Source organism: Caretta caretta, chromosome 11, assembly GCF_965140235.1.
Source record: "Caretta caretta isolate rCarCar2 chromosome 11, rCarCar1.hap1, whole genome shotgun sequence".
In the NCBI taxonomy this organism is placed as follows: domain Eukaryota; kingdom Metazoa; phylum Chordata; order Testudines; family Cheloniidae; genus Caretta; species Caretta caretta.
The window spans coordinates 51733969-51751603 of NC_134216.1; the positions used below are offsets into that span (position 1 = coordinate 51733969).

The window sequence follows — 17635 nt, forward strand, 5'->3', positions numbered from 1 at the left end:
TTGTGGAGAAATGAGGTTCTGCAAATCAGAGAATTTCCCAGCCTCTTGGAATCCCTTTGCAATCCAGGTACTTCTGCCTTCGCCATTAGGACCATCGAGGTAACTTTAGACCTAAAGCTGCAGTAAACAACATAATTTCTCCACTAGGGGGAGAAAGAGACCAAGATCAGGTCTCTAATCTTAAAACAAATATAAATATTGTATGGCGTTAGAGGTGAAAGCACTGAGAGACATCATCCTCTGCTCATTATTGTATATTGGTGGGGGTGGCATGTCCTTCTCCTCCTTGCAGGCACTGGAGTCTGACTGATCTCAACATTGTGGAGTTGTCTTGTGGAATAATCCTACTGGTCAATTCAGTCTCCCTGGCTGGGAGGCTGGGATTCTGCCTGTTTCCAAGCCCAAAATATGCTAAATTCATTCTTTGTATCAAAGCACATGGCTACCATGCTCTTTAGTGACTACAACAGAAGTTACCAAAGCACATCCAAGAACAGCATTTAGCCCTGTATTTTCAATATTCTTTGGTATCGTACACCTAGCAGCATATTCACTGTGGTACCATTTTGTAAGGGGCTTTATTTTCAAATATGGATATCCAGTAATGAAAGTAGATATTTTTCTGAATTTTGCATTTGTATCGGGAATTCTGTATTGAGACGAATAAGTAGAGATATTAATTATTATGACATGAGATATCAACTGTTAAGAAAAATTGTCAAAACATTTTTCCATAAAAAACAGGGAACATTTTTCATTAAATATTTCCTCATTTTCATGCCAGTTATAATTGTTAGGCACACAGCTAGAAGTTATCTTGTATCTTCAGAATGCAATTGCAAGGATAAACCGATCTCAAATTAGGTAGCCAAAGTTCTTGTTCTAACAAAGAACTCTCTTGTTCACAAGATAGTGTAGATCAAAGCCACTAACAAAAGTAAAACTGTAAGGAAAGAAATATGAGCTAGCTCTGGGTGCAGAGCGAATACCAAATGGAAGATACTACCCCATCTGGAATCAAATCTTGCCTCATGTGGTTGAATTGAGTTTTGTGGGTTTTAGAGTAGCAGCACTGCAGATTAAGAATCAGGTCCACTGCAGGAGTGGTGTATGGAGGCTTGCACAATACACACATGCCCTGCTTCTTGTTTTGCTATGGGGATGCACACTAAAATGAAAAGAAACCATTAGCCTTGAAATACAGTACAGTACTAGGACATTCTATGAGAATTTCTAATCCTATTTCCTATGCCTTCACCGTGCATTGGTTATATGGTGGATGAAGTTTACATTTTGTGTAGTTGTTTTTGCTGGAACAAAATATGTTTGTGCAGCCAGTGCCACCAGAATGCATGGCAGCACCCTGAGATTTTCTCAGGGCAATAGAAATCAGTCTGTATTGCTGTTGCTGGAAAATAAAACAATGTGACAGACTGGAAATTTATATGTTGTAAATCTATTAAAATTTCAGAAATATATTATAGTCTCTTGGCAAGGGTCTTGTCTGGTATAGCTCTATGGAAGGTACAAAGAAAGAGTTTATAATAAGTGATCTGAAAGGAGGATTATAGCTTAAGTGTATCAGAAGTAGAGAGCAGTGTTGCTCCAGGCTCTGCTTTGTGACAGTTTCAATCAAAATTGAAATACTGGGTTGGAAATAGTTTCAGGACGTATGTTCACACAATGTAAGTGAATTTCTAAAATTCAATATACTTCAGTAGACGTTGATATTTTGAACATTTTTGATGAAATTGATTTATCATTCACACATATGAAAGTCATGCATTTGGGGTGTTTTTGTAATAGGTGTTTGCTACTGAATGGAGCAGAGTGCCCTCAATTCCCAATAAAATCAGTGAGGAAAGGATGAGACCACAGAGAGCATCTAAAAGAGTAAAATGGAGCTCAGAAATCAAGAATAAGACCTAAACACTGTTGAATGCACCAGGATGATAATGCTCGATAAAAGTCTGGGGGACATTCATACTATGCTGCATTTACAGGCACCCAGATTGGAGTTTTCCCAGGTCACTGAAGCTAACACTCCAACCATGACTGCAATTAACAAGATCAGCATTTGCCAAGAGTTTCCACGTAAAAGTAACAGTTTGGAATCTGGTAATTGTATGGTGTCAGTTGGCAAATGCACCCTTTTTGTGGTGTATGTGGAACTCCTGTGAAAGTGAGGCTTATGGGGTACTACCAGTGCAGAACCAATCCGGAGGAGGTGTACCACTTCATTCTTTTCCTGGATCATGTGGCCTATGGAGACATGTTAGGGTGAGGAGTAAGGACAATTCAGAGTGAAGAGGTTGTGCACCAGCAGAAATGCCCCAGTGTGATGAAGCCCAGAGGGTCTCTTTACTGAGTCTTTCAACCGTACCAATGGCAGCAAGGGTTGCTGGGTTGATGCTGCTATTTGTTCTGGGACAATATGTGTGCCCTGTATCCCCTCTATGATTACAAATGCAATGTGTAAATCTGACACCAAGAAAGAGTTTACATTGCTGGAGAAAATATCATACCTTCCAAGTATTGGTGGCCAGTAAGAGTTAGTTCTGATGATACAATGGCCTGGTCTACACCAGGAAGTTACCTTGGTATAATTACATTGCTCAGGGCTGTGAAAAATCCACACTCTGGGGCAATGCAGTTAAACCAGCCTAATGTCCTGTGTAGACAGTGCTAGGACAATGGAAGAATTTTCCTGTCAACCTAGCTATTGCTTCTTGGCGAGGTGGATTATCTGTGCCAACAGGAGAACCTCTCCCGTCCGCATAGGGAGTGTCTTCACTGAAGACATTTCAAGTGCAGGCAAGCCCAAAGTCAGTAGCTTGATAGCCTGTTGGAGAGTCTGGATGGAGCTGGATTTTCTGTAGAAGAGGACAGAGCTGGAATGGTCTTTCACCTAGTTGGGCAATTTCAGTTGAACTCATTTTAATTAATCTCTCATTTCAATAAATTCAGTCATTTTCTCATATTTACTTCTATCCTTTGAATTAACCTTACTCTGAACAAAACACAGAATAACAATTGTATATTCTTTCTTCTCTCTCTTTCAACTATGAGTCATATCACAATTGGTTCAATCTGTAGTCTATTGGTGAAATCAAACAGGAGTATCTAGTGCCTTATTAGTAGAAGTAATGTTAAGTTCCTATAAGCATTCTTGTGGAGTCCACTGAGAACCACTTTAAAAGATTTTAAATTCTCAGAGAACAGAAAAACATTAAACAATACTCTCTTAAAAGCCTGCTTTTAGCCTATGACTTTTTAGTTATAAAACTATATTAAGTACATTTAGGGCTCATGAAAGGTGTTGGCTTGGTAGCTCTGAAGGCTAAAGTCTCCTAGTTAGGCCTCTTAGGATCAGGTCTGATATCCTTAGATGAGTTACAGCACTGGTAGCAAGTATACAAACTCAACAGATAAAAGAATCCTTTAGTCCCTGTGCCCATTTAATTTCTAGCTGCTCTACTGAGGCAGTACAAGAAAGCCAGTCCTAATGGTGTTTTGGGGGTTCTTTTTTGTTTGCTTTCACGGAATTATTTTACTGTCATGTGGCCATTACTAATTGGGCTGAGGCAACCAATTAATTACTGAACTTTCTTTTTTAGGAATCATATATTTTCCCCTGTCTCCTTTTACCCTCTGTCAAATGACACCCACATAGCCATCACAAGATTGAGAGAGCTAAAGTCTTTACAAGAAGCAACCATTCCACAAACATTCCCATATCCCTTTAATAAGCTTTTTTTTTTAATACTGGGGAAAGTAAATTACACTTCATACAGATTTGTGAGATCCTTTTATAGTGTAAAAATTTGATTCTTTTGGAAAAGCTTTCTTCCCTATGAATGGAATGAAAGTCATAACAGATCCATGGAACTATATGCAAACACATCTGGTTTGTAAGAGAGAGATCAAATAATAGAAAGCATATCTTGTAAAGCAAAGCCAACTCCTCAATTAAAGAGAAAATCATCCCCTTGTAAATATCTTCAGAAACCGTTCGGACTGGTGTTCCAAATTACCCAACTCATCATTGGCTAGCACTGTCAGTGCATGTATGTTCCAAAACCCCCCACCCAACCTACAGATCTCCAATTCCCCAGCATCAGGTACACCCAAAGTTCACTGAAGTCGTTTGGTCTGTGTCTGCAATGTTATGCAGAGAATATTCTGTGGGTGCTCTTTGCTTCACCCATGTACAGGCATTCTGTTGGCTCTGTTTTAAGAGCTGTTGCAGCTGTGTTGGACACCACAGCAAGTTCCCAACATGACTCTCATGAAACATTGCATTGAATCTTATCTACACTAGATTTTATGCAGAAGATGAAGTTTCAGTTATGGGAACCACTGAAGTTATTTGGACCTTACACAGAGTTCTTATGAGCAAGACGACACGTATCAAAAATGAATTTCCCCAATGAATAGTTATAAATTGAACAGAAAATTGAGAGAGGAGTTGAACAATTTGATTAACTTTGGTCAGCACATTAATTCTCTAAAACTGTTCTTTAAGTACATCACTACTGCTTGCATAGTAACAAGCTTGTAATATACCCTGTGCATGAATCATAATTGCTAATATTGTAATACATGCACCAAAATAATACTTATGTAGTGTTTTCTATTTTAAGCACTTTAGAAACACTAGGTAATTATTCAAATTGATTAAAATAAATTCAAGAAATAATTGCATGTAGACAAAATGTGTTTTTTCATAGAACCAATCATTGCTCTGGTGTTTTTCTAAACATGTTGAAGAATTTGCAGCTATTGGCACAATCCTGTGACCTTTATTTACAACGCATAGTCCTTATTCACTGAAGTCAATTAGACTTTTCACATAAACGTTGGTGTGTCATTGAACTCTATATTGTAATAAATTGTATAATAATAATTGGAATGTCAGGGAAACTGAAGAAGATTAATATTGGGGTATATGATGGAATGTTAAATAAAAATTGGAATAATTCTTTTTTTTTTATGGCTTTTTGGTGACTACAGAACTTTAATCTGGTGGATTTAAATAGAGAATCTCCATTCTTGAAGCACAGGTCAAAAGAAGACCAGAATGTTTTCCTTTCATCCTCAAAACTATTTTGACTGCATGACTAGAATTTATCTGTTTATCCTAAATGATAGCAATATATTGGAATAAGTTTTTTCCTCTTGTGTAGGGCCTCATGAAACTGCCACTGAAGTCAAAAGAAAGACCCATATTCCCTTTTGTGGTCATTTGATCAGGCTCATGGCACATAGAGATGTCATGGATACAACCTAACATGAGTGAGGGGTTTCGCAAAGGCAAGATGAGAAGGAGAGGGAGGAATTTTTTATCTGATGTACTTCTTACTTGCAGAAGTGATGAAATGGCTCTCAAAATGCTTTAAGGTGCTACAGTCTCAAGAAGACAAGTGTAAAATCAAATGCCTTTGCTTTGCTGGTCTCCCACTGGAATTATGAAAATGTTCTTGGAACAACCATTATTTGGAGACTTCTGGGACATTACAGCACAGCTGACTATTATTATTATTTGCTGAGTGTCAACTCACTATTTCAGTACTCTGCAGAACTTAGTGTTAGCCAGAAACTGTGTCTTATTTTAGTAAATGGGAAATATCCATAGGTAGATAGTGGTAGTGGATATTTTTCTACTTAAAAACCGAAAAAAAATAATTTAAAAAAATCCAAATGCTGGTATTGGTACATCTATATAAAAAACAGTGGATCTCATGCCAAGAAAACCTGACGCCCAACTCAAGAGGACTAGTTGAGATGGGACTTAAGACTGGATGATTTCAGTGAGGCTACTCATGTGAATAACTGCTCACCAATGTGTGTTTGGTGGGGTGTCATACTCTGGGCCTTGATTAGTATTGGTTCATATTGTTTGGCTTGTACCCAGTTTGCCCGTACTGCTTTTTGGTCAATATGAAATTCACCCCAGTGCAGAGTGCTTGAACATGACTCCATGCGCTATTTAACATGCACTGAAACCTTCAACATAGGTCTTCAATAGGGCTTGAGCTGTGCATAGATCCATGTGTACCCCTCTGTACCAGGGTGAATTTCACACCTAAGCCTCATTCTTTCAGGAGAACCATGCCATTTTGATCTATCAGTGTTGACAGGATGTAATGTATTGTAAATTGTATTTTACAGTTAGTCAAAACATTTTGGATTTTGATTTTTTTAGCTGTAAAATAAGCATAAAATTTTGAAAAATCTTCACTGTTAAAAATTTATGCCTTATTCTAGTTTGTTTTTCTAGCTTCAGCTTCCTGCCATTGGATTTGTAAACCTTTATCTGAAGAAAATCTCTCTAATATTAGATATCTTCTCTCTATTTAGGTCCCTATAGACCATGATCTAGTTGCCTCTTATATTTCTCTTTGATCAGCCAAATAGAATGAGCTTCGTAAATCTCTATTTTAAGGCATATTTACCAGATCTGTAAGCATTCTTGTAGCTCTTTTTGAACCCTTTTTATGTATGTTTTTCTGTGACTTAGTCGTTAAATTACTACTGTGTGTAGTTATTAAATTGACATAGAAAATTAAGTCCCTAGTGAGTAAAAGGATTTGTAACATTAGACATAGATCTGAGTCATCAATTCAGATGTGGAACTGAACCACACAAAGGTAAGGATGGTCTGGATCCAATATCCTGGTTCACATCAGTCTTACAGAACCAAGAATTTTGAATTTGGATCCAAGTTTACCCATAGTTCAATCTAGTAGACTGATCTAGAGCCATATCTAAAAAGGATAAGAAATATACAAAACTATAGTAATTAGTTTATATTTGTTCTGTTACACCATGTTTTCCAGCAGACAAAAATAATAGCTGACTGTATGTCACTGTATTTGCAGAGGGCTGACATTCACTCACCTAAGTTTATCCCAGCTGTGTTGTTCTTATAGCTATAACAAGTCCTGTTTCCAACTCCTTGAAGAGATCTGAATCCTTATTGGATATCAGACACTTCCATAATCTGGAACATTTATATATTTTTCCCAAGAAGAGCCAGACAAATCAGTACAGCGACTAGATGTACTGTTGTTCCGATGAAGAGCCTGTATACAATTTAGAAAGGGAAAAAAGGATCTCTTGTGCATATGGATAATACAAATATCTGAGCCATTTGCTATTACATGCTTAGAAAATTCAATGGAACAGGTAGATGTGCATGTTCTATTGTAGCTAGTTTAAATGAACAAACAAAACTTCACTTGGGTCATGATTATGATGCAATTTACAAACTGGTAATGTAATCCTCAAGCAGTATGATAACACAGTACATTCAGTGTCATTTTAATTCAGCATGGACAACTAGGAAAACTTAAGAGTACATGATTCATGCAAAAAATCAGTTATTCCTTTGAAATGTATCTTCCTACCTCCACTACATACGCATTTAATGTCCAACAATTTCCTCAGTGCAACATCACATATTGTCCCTCAGAATATGCTGAAGTGATTCCACTCAGCTACATCAAAAAATTCCAGGTACTTTCATTGCTTGCTTCCACCTACATAACCCTATTTGATGTCGTCAGAGGAGGAGCTTCTGCTTTAAACGAAAATGCATTTCAGAAGCTCATGTGAGCTTGCTCAGGAAATCATGACCCAACACTGTGCATGAGCTTAAGAGATAACAGCAGGCCCATTTGATTATGTTTTTATAAACAAACACAAAAGCTCTTTGTCACTTTCCCAGGTTAACTGTCTGTACCCTGACACAAATACCATATGGATATGAGTGATGATCATGCTGCGTTGTTGTAATGTCAACAGTACTTAAGAACAAATTGTGTTTGTGAATGAGTCCATATATTCCATCCTGTCCACATACACAAAATGGGGCTAACTTCATCTGTTTAAATTAATTGAGTTCCAGCAGAAATGAATTTCATAAAATCAAAGAACCATACAAATGTAGGACTGGAAGGGTCTTCAAGAAATCATCAAGTCCAGCCCCTCTGCTGTGGCAGAACCAAGTAAACCTAGACCATTCCTGACCACTCCTGTTTAAGCTGTTCTTCAAAACTTTTAGTGATAGAGATTGCACAACCTCCCTTTGAAGCCTATTCCAGAGTTTAACTACCCTTATATTTAGAAAGATTTTTGTGATCTCTAACCTAAATCTCCTTTGCTGCAGATTAAGCCCATTATTCCTTGTCCTTCCTTCATGGACATGGAGAGCAATTGATCACCATCTTCTTTATAACAGCTCTTATAGTTGAAGACTGTTATCAGGTCCCCCCGATTCATCTTTTCTCAAGCCTAAACATGCCCAGTTTTTTAACCTTTCTTCATAGGTCTGGTTTTCTAAAGCTTTGATCATTTTTGTTGCTTTCCTCTGGACTCTTTCTAACTTGTTCATGTCTTTCCTAAAGCGCAGCACCCAGAATTAGACACAGTACTACAAGTGAGGGTTCACCGGTGTACAGCATACCAGTTACCTCTCATGTCTTACACCCCACAGCGATTTTAGCCTTTTGCACAACTGCATCACGTTGACTCATCTTCAATTTGTGGTACACTATAACGCCCAAATCCTTTTCAGCAGCACTACTGCTTAGCCATTTTCGAGTTGTGCATTTGATTTTTCTTTCCTAGGTGTAATACTTTGCACTTGTCTTTATTAAATTTCATTTTGCTGATTTCAGACCAATTCTGCAGTTTGTCAAAGTCATCTTGAATTCAAATCCTCTCCTCCAAAGTCCTGTCCTTGCACGTCCCTCCCCATCTGCTTAGTGTCAGCCACAAATGTTATAAGCATACTCTCCACTCCATGATCCAAGTCATTAATGAAAATATTAAATAGTATCGGACTCAGGACTGACCCCCTGAGGAACCCTACTAAATGCTCCCCTCTTTTGAGGAGCAAATCATTGCTGACTATTCTTTGAATATGGACTTTCAACCAGCTGTTCACCCACTGTATAGTAATTTCATCTAGACCATATTTCCCTAGTTTGCTGATGAGACTGTCACGTGGGACTGTGTCAAAAGCTTTACTAAAATCAAGATATGTTATGCCTACTACTTCTCCCCTATCCACCAAGCCACTAACTCTGTCAAAGAATGAAATTAATTCTGTTCAGACCATTGATTTAACAATGATAGAGGGATTTCCTCAAGCCTTACCAGCTTTCCACACTAATATCTGCATTAATTTTGGAGTCTCCCAAATCCTAAAATGAAGTTCACTTATATAATACATTTTCTTTGTGAAGCAAATGTCTCTCAGGATGTCTGATTTTGAATGGAACATACATGCTCCAACCTTTGATTCTCCATAAAGCCTTATGTTACGGGGAATAAGAAGGAATTTGAGTTAAAAGGAAACAAATGCAACAGACTCAGGATTTTTTCTGAGATGAAGCTACATCATTGAGGGGCAGGTGTACTGAGGAAACGGGGACTGTTCTGCATTCCTTTCAGGTACTGAAATGAGGGTGAATTCATTGAAAAAGTTTGAATCTTAGGTCAGCAGTATCCATTTTTGGAATACATTGTTTTTCTCACAAAATGTTCCATGTTTCATTACTCCCTAGATCAGTACAAAACTCCAACCGTGATGAGAATATGGCAGGATGGCACTATAACAGCACTGAAATTCAGCGGCCAGCATTCAGGGCCCCATGTCATTCCGTGTGACTTGTACTCCTGAGGGTGAAAAGTGCACTTTCTTTAACTTCCGGGACGCCTTCATTTTCTGTGGTCTCCCATCATGAAAGAGAGCTACTATTTCTTTTCATTATGAAGTTGCAGGGTTGAACTTTACTGAAGCATCAAGTATTCTACATCTTGGCTGAGTCCTAATTGACAGGGGAAAAATGCATGACCACATAGAAAGCCACTGTAACTTCTTTCCCACATCACATACATGCAGTGCAAACACATACACACTCATTGTGCAGACATCATATAGTCTAGTACACATTTGTGTGGGTGGGTGCAGCATACACATACAAAAGCTCCAGATGTGCTATTTATCTAGTTTAGTTGGCTGTTTCTTCTATAAGGCCAAGAAAAAAATTAATAATTTCTTTTACTGTTAAGGGGATTGGTCTTCCTCTCATATTTCAGAAAGGGGCTGGAAAGTAAAGGAAGCCAAACTTTTTCCTATTTAAGGCCAAAGCAAAGGAATGCCTGTGGCTCAGTTCTGTGCAGGGCCCGGTGCTGAAAGGGCAGGGAACAATTGATGGTGCTATTTTGAATTGATTTTTCTTTCCCCCCATTTTTATTTTTGCACATAGAGTCTCATGTCTAATATTTAGACATGATGAGCTTTGTGCAAAAAGTAACTTGGCTCATTCTTGCAGTGTTTCAACCCTCAATTACTTTGGCACAACAAGATGGTGAGTAATTCAAATTTCTTATGAGTTTATTTTTTTATTTTCATCAATTCATCTTAATAGCACATAAGAAAACAGTATTCCCAAGTCTCCCCAGGATACTTTTCCTTCACCCATTCAACATTATGAGATAGATAGATAAAGTTTTTTAGCTGAATACTAGAATATGTAGATTACTAACCAGAAGGTTCCTAAATGTAAGAAACGTTTTGGTTTTCCTGTGTACATTTTTCTCTATTTAAGCTGCAGTTGTTCTTGTTCTTTCTGGTGTTCATATTATAGGCTCCAGAAAGTTTTTTTTTTTTTTTTGGGGGGGGGGGGGTGTAATGATTTTGTTTTGAATGCTAGCTCTATGTAGTCTGGAAGTTATTTGTCTCACATAATAAGCCTGTGTTTCCAGCTGTTTGCTAGATTGCTCTTCTATACCATACAGTAAGTGCTCCTTTGGCACTGTAGGAATATGCTTTAAAGATTTTAGCCTATAGAAAAAAACCTTAGAAATTGTAACCAAGGTTGCTGAAACCATTTTTGTAAAACTGCACAAGGAAATATCTGTCAGCTTGTTGAGTTTTTATTTTTCACACACAGCAAGTGGGTGAATGCATTCACTCTGCTAAAAGCTTTTCTATCACTCATCTGCAGGCTATTTCAAACTCTTAGAAGATCAATTAACAGCTAACTGATCTTCTCAGGGAGGTGTGCAATGCAACAGATCACTGACACAAAATGAATCTGGAATATAGCGAAAAATTACTCTACACTCAATTTCAACTTAAAGTGATGATAACTATGATAGTTAACAGATGAGTTTCCATGAGAACACTTGATGCTTTGGGGATCTGTACTATTCCCTAGACATTGTCATCATTATGTTTCATATCTTTTTACTCTTAAGGTGTGAAATAATACTTTTGTCTTCTAAATGTGAAAGAGATGTTCATGCATGAAAGAAGCTAATAAAATAGATAATTTGATAAATGACAGCAAATTAATATAAAATGCAGAGCAGGCAAATGCAGCCAAATTTTTTATACACACACCCAGCCCTGGTCAAAAAAAGGAAACTATTAGAAATGATTACTTTAACAAATTGATGGCCAACTTGTCTGTGAAAGCAGAGCTAGAAAGCAACCTGTGCATCAGGGTTTACTATATTTCTAACAGGATGTTTGAGCAATGGAACAATTGGAGCCTAGGATGAATGTTTCTTTTGTGAGCAAATCAGGTACTATAATCTGTAACAAAGAAGTGCCCAAATGAGTTCCAAATGTCAATACAAAGAATATTTCAAAGCCAGAGGAAATTTATGCAGTGGGGACTCTTCTATGCTTACAGCAACAAAATAAATTAACATGTTTTTTCACTGTAGATAATGGGATCCTTAGCCACCAGCCACCCACAGTGAAAATCACCCTTAGTTTCATCTCCCTTTTCAAGAAAACCCTCCTGCATGTCATCCCCTGACAAGACCCTTCCCCTCACTTTGGTTGTCCCCAGACTTTACTGTGTTACAAAACACATTTGTTCTAGTAATGGTCAATTTTGCACATAGAAAGAAACAGTTATGTCTAAGAAATGTTTGGCACATTCAAAGTGCATGGTATGGCAACATTTCCCTACTGGGCTAGTTTCCATATGGGTTAGAGAGAGATGGTTAGTTTGATGAAGCTGGTAAAACATCAGTCAATCAATTTGTAAATGCAACTGAAATTGAATATCTCTTTTTGGTTTGCTCAGAATATAGAGTACTGTCCTTACTCTGGAAAGTACTTTTCCACAAGGTTAAAAATCTGTTTACTTTTCTGAAATTGCTCCTATTTCTTCTCCCACCCTGCATCCCAATGGACATACTCAAAAAATGAATAATACAAAGATAATTCAGAGAGTTGACCATTAATATTGTTAATGCATGTACAGTGCATTGATGGGTTTGAGAGCTAATGTTTCCATGTCTGAAAAGAGAATTTCCAGACATGCTGAATTGCTGTCTCAAAAAGAATGTTTATATGGTTTGTATCAAAAGTAAGTCAATATAAAATTTTCCTTGGAAAATCTTGTCAGTAGACAAGCCTTGGCAAAGATATTAAGGAAGCTGCTGAGTATACAGTGTGTTCATAATAGTCAGATGTAGCTCTGGGCTATGAGTTTCTTAGTTTTTCTGTAATAACCAGAAAGGGAAGTTTAAACATAGTCTAAGATTGAACCTCTGCTCAGCTCAAGTTATGTATATTATGGAATATGAAATGTTCATTTACTAACACTAATCCAGGCTATAAAATGTCTTGATAATCTAGCTAGAGTTCTTGTAAAAAGAAATATTTCGCTTGAGATGGGCTAAACTTAGATTTTCTGATCTGTGTTAAAAGTTTCATCAGTTTAAGATATCTTCACAAACCTCTTTCATAATGAAGTGCCATCTAGTGACTGGTAGTTCTGCTTCACCTGCAACAAATGAAGATTCAGAGTCAAGAAATGAATACTTAATACTCACATGTGTTACATTATTGAATCAGTGGTTTGGGAGCTATTTAATTATACAAGGCCCAATTCTGCCACCCTTACATTGGGCAACATTTACTGGCCTTTAAATAATAATAATAATAATAAATTATTGTTATTATTTATTTTATTATTATGAAACAGAAGTGTTGCATTCTGGCCAACTCTGTCCCAAAGTTACTGTAACTTTGAAAATAATTTGTGCAGCAAATTGTTGGTGTTGACAAATCTGAGACTAAAACCTTACTCCTGTGAATACAATTCTTCTGGTCAGGTATGTACATGTTCCTGGAAAAGAGTCAAATTATAGAAATAATATTTAAATTACACATCTCTGAAAGAATTTATATACACCCATTTAAAGGTATTTTAAAATATATGGAACATAATAGAAGTTATTCTATCCTAAAAGCCCTGCCTCAAGCCACAAATATTCACCAATATAGGGTTACCAGATAGCAACTGTGAAAAAACGGGATAGGGGGTGGGGGATAATAGGCAGCTACATAAGAAAAAGTCCCAAAAAACAGGACTGTCCCTTTAAAAATGGGACATATGGTCACCCTAACCAATATCATAGGTGACTGAAGTTCACTGTAACACACAAACTTTGTTACTAGTACAGAAGTAGCAGGGAGTGAGACTAGTTTTCTCTGTGTTCCTATAGTGAAACCTGTTTTAAGAAAGACTGCTGCAAACATATTGGGTTACACCTATCTGAAGGGTCCTTTACACTGCCAGAGTGGTGTAAAGGGGCTTCTGTGTCTATAAGAATCGGGGCCAAGAACTGAGTACAATTCTGCTTCACTGTTATTAGACCCTGCTTTCATTCCCTTGAGTAGTTCCTTAAAATGACTTTCAAACTGTTACCCAGCCAACACTATTTCCCACCAGCCTTTGCTAGCAATAGATCATCCATACCCACAATGAGTATAAGGAGATTTTGGAGAGCTAGGGCCTGATTGTTCTCTTATTTACACCCTGTAAATTGTGAGTAACTCCACTGGAATGATCAGAACTCCACTGCTGAAAAAGGAGCATGTCAGCAGAATCAGACCTTCTGCATACTTTGCAGCCAATTCTATGCTTCACGCTTATATTAAAGTATAAATGCTGCCTCAACTGTAAAGTATAAATGCTGCCTCAACAGCAGCACACCTCTTTCTTGCGCAGGTGGACATCTCTTAAACCATTCTTTGAGAATGATGTTTGATCTTACATATTAATACAGTATTCCAAGTGGCAGTTTTTAAAAAGTGGAATGTAGCCACCGTAAATAGGCTGCAGTAATCAATATGTTGTTGCTTCTGCACTAACTCTTCATTCTGAACATCTACATTTGATTGAATAGCTGCAAAAATAGTTTGTCTCTAATTATTTCTACAAAATAGCTCCAGTTTAAGATTATGCTTTTTTTAAACTGGAAAGTGTTAGAGCGGTAATGAAGAAATGGCATGAGTTCAGCAATACATTTGTATGGTTTCTAGAAGAATAGCAACATTTTTAGTGTTTGCCAGCATGCTACCTCTGCATTCATTGTAGATTAATCCATTGAATTAGCTGGTGAAACGGAAACACTTCAGACAGTCAGCAATGTCTTTCTATCACCAACCCAGACATCTCCTCAAGCTTGCCACAGTGAAGATAAAAGCAGGGTTAGACTGAGACATGCCTGGTACCATCAGTGCAGGGCCACGGATAACTATACTGTAGAGATAAACTGATCTATTTGGTGTTCAAATACAAGAGATCAGGTGTCTCGTACCCAAAGAAAATATACTTGGGTTTGTGCCACGTACATCTTATCCATCATTTAGCGAACATGAAGCAGATGAACACCAAAAGATAACAAAAAGGGAAGATAAGAAGGGCAGTAAGAAGCAGGTTTCTTTAACTGAGCAAGTGAAAGGAAAGGCCAATGGTATGGTTGTAAGAAAAATTATTCCAGTGGTCTTTATTAGACAGCAATAACATGCTGCCATGTGGGACACAATCAATCTGAGCATACTGCAAAGGCCATTACCTACTCTTCGTGTTCTTTTGGATACATTGTCTAAAAAAATGTCTCATAACTTGACTGAGAATTTTCTCAAATTGATCCAGCTCCCAAAACATTGTGGATAAAGAAACTGGCACCCTGATGTAATGCAGAGTGGGCCCAGGAGAACATGTGGCAGTGCACATCTGGAACCTGGATGTTTTAGCCTGTGCTTTCTGGCTACCAAATTTTAAACTAACGAATTGTTGAAATTTACGGTTTGAAATTAAAGTTCAGCAATGTGTACCTCTCAGGCAAGACTGTGTTTTGGAAGCGTGATGTGTGACTTTGATTTGGAAAAATCTGAGCCTAAACTAAAGTCGGGGGAATCCAGCCCTTCAACCAAGTGTGCATGATTGTGTTAGAATGTGATTTCTCAACACCATTTAGATCACACAGACATTAGCCTTATGGGAGTGAAACCATTTGATTTCTTTCATAATTTTCCATATTTTGTTTTTGAGTTGAGACCAAGGCTAAGCAGACTGATTTTTGAAAGGGCAGTGGAATTGGAAACATCCACTGCTTTATTACAAAGAAGGGAGGAAGCAGAGGTTCAGGGTGTTGTCCAGCGGCAGTGATATTATTGTTAACAGACTCAGTATTTGAGTCAGAGCTATAATACCCACCTTCCTCACAGAGTTACAAATCACAAGCAGATCCTCTGTTCTTTTCCAGTTGTTGTGAAGTTTTGGGTCTTGAATTAGACAAATGTTACCACCTCTTGCCAAATGTTAGTTGTTGCCAGCCTTACACAGTTGTTGGTTGTAAACAGTTCACTTGATGGAGGAGAAAAAAGAGCAAGAATTAGCATCCTTTTTTTCCCCTGTGCCATACTGACATGGATGTCTTATTCAATCTGGTGCCTGGAATGCTAACATGGGTTCAAAGCTTGTTATGGCTCACTATTTAATCACAGATATAATAAATAACTTGGGACACATCTGTTTTGATAATCTGGAGACGATGATATGCATCATGGTTGGAGGGTGATGGAAGTTGTAACTAGCATTGCTGTTTCACCTACTAACATGTGCTTGTGGACATTTAGTTCTTTCTATCTCTAACTCTGCATTTTGGTTTAACAGCTGTCTATTGAGAGAATGCAGAGGCTCAGGCTGCCACGAGTGGTATTTGATAGCGTGGTGTGTTTTCTCAGGCTGGCAGGCAGCATGAACACTGTTGTTCTTGGATGTCGTCTTATGACTGAGCAGTAACCCAGTGACCCTGAGAAGAGCAACAATTGCAGCAGCCACTAAAATGATTGCATACCCTTCCCAAAAAATCAGCTTGGGATAATGACTCTTCAAAACCTATGGCACTGGAGCTAGATCAAAAGCTGTGTGCGTTAGCCATCTCATTTCCAGAGTTCTCTTTTTGTTGTGTTTGATCATGAAACAAAGGGTCTGCTACAGACTGCAAACAAAGGAAAAGAAGAAAATGGGTGACAAGAAGTTCAATGGCAAATGCCTGTTGAGGGACTTGAGGTAACTAGATTAGATTCTGAGGTCGTTGTGGAAAAGCAAAGTGACATAGTAACATAAAATTTGTCACCAGTGATACCTAGAAACTGCAGGTGCACCTTAAAGAAGCTGGAATAACATCAATGTTATTCATCCTGAAACTTGCCCCATGGTTTCTCCATGGCCCTAACCTCATTGCCATGCAGTATCCTTCGAGTGGTGGCTTAGTAAATTATACATTATAATACTTCAGGTGGCTGAGGCTTCAACCAAGAATCTGGTCCCAGGTGAAAGGATTACTAAACATCATCCACTGCCTGCTTATCCAAAGCCTCTATGAAAGTTTATAAACCTATAATCAGACAAGCATCTCCATGGATACAACATTTAAATGAAAAATATATTTAGTTCTGTAATATTCAAAAGCACTTTAATACTATGTGGCAAAATGTTATCTTTGACAGCTATTATTTCTTATGTAGCACATTAAAAGTGCAGTTAAAGACTAATTTCTGGACTTTCTAGTTTTGATCTTTGGCAGCTACCATAATTAAGTTAACCTAGCTTAGTTTTTTTTAAAAAATGCATGATTTTTAACCTTATTTTAACAATATTTTAACCTTAAAATAGTTGCAAGAATACTACATCAATCTATCTCTCGTCCCAGGCATTTGTCATAAAAATAATATGTCCTATACAAAACATTCCTGATGATTCAATATGGAGTTGAATTCTATAGTGCATGGAATAAATCTTGAAGTCCTACTGAATAGCTATGCAAATTTTACTCAAGCAAAACTCTCATTGTCCAGTGGGTCTTTTGCTGGAATAAAGAATGAAACATTCTCTAAAGATTTCAGAATTTGTCCCATTTCCCCACCCGCTAACGTTAAGGACAATTATTGTTTGTTTGTATACAGTAGTCAGCATACTCCCTTCCACTGACACAAATGGAAGGGACTTAACATACTTGAAATCCTTCTTAGGGAGTGGGGTGAGATGCTATTTCTCTGTATTTCCTGCTATTTCCAGGGTATACTGTGCCCAGAAATACTTAGGTTGGCTCTTTGTGCAAGAGTTCTGAAGGGTTTTGTAGGCAAGGTTACTGTTAGAGGAGGTTGAACAGGGGACCACAGTTACTCTTCACAACTCCATTCCATGCTTGACGCAGGATTTTCATGCATAATTCTCACTGGAATTAACGCTACTTAAGGTAGCACTAATACCCATGGTATCCTCTCTGTATTCTGATACAGAGC

At 37.7% G+C, this 17635-nt stretch overlaps 1 protein-coding gene across 1 annotated transcript in view; it reads left to right on the forward strand.

The window, feature by feature from the left end:
• Positions 1-10161: 10161 nt before the first annotated feature.
• Positions 10162-17635, forward strand: part of COL3A1 (collagen type III alpha 1 chain) — a 69494-nt gene continuing 62020 nt past the window's right edge. Inside the window, exon 1 of the mRNA XM_048869429.2 lies at positions 10162-10379. Coding sequence (XP_048725386.1) covers positions 10301-10379 — 79 coding nt within the window. The 5' untranslated portion in view covers positions 10162-10300. The remainder of the gene's footprint in view (positions 10380-17635) is intronic.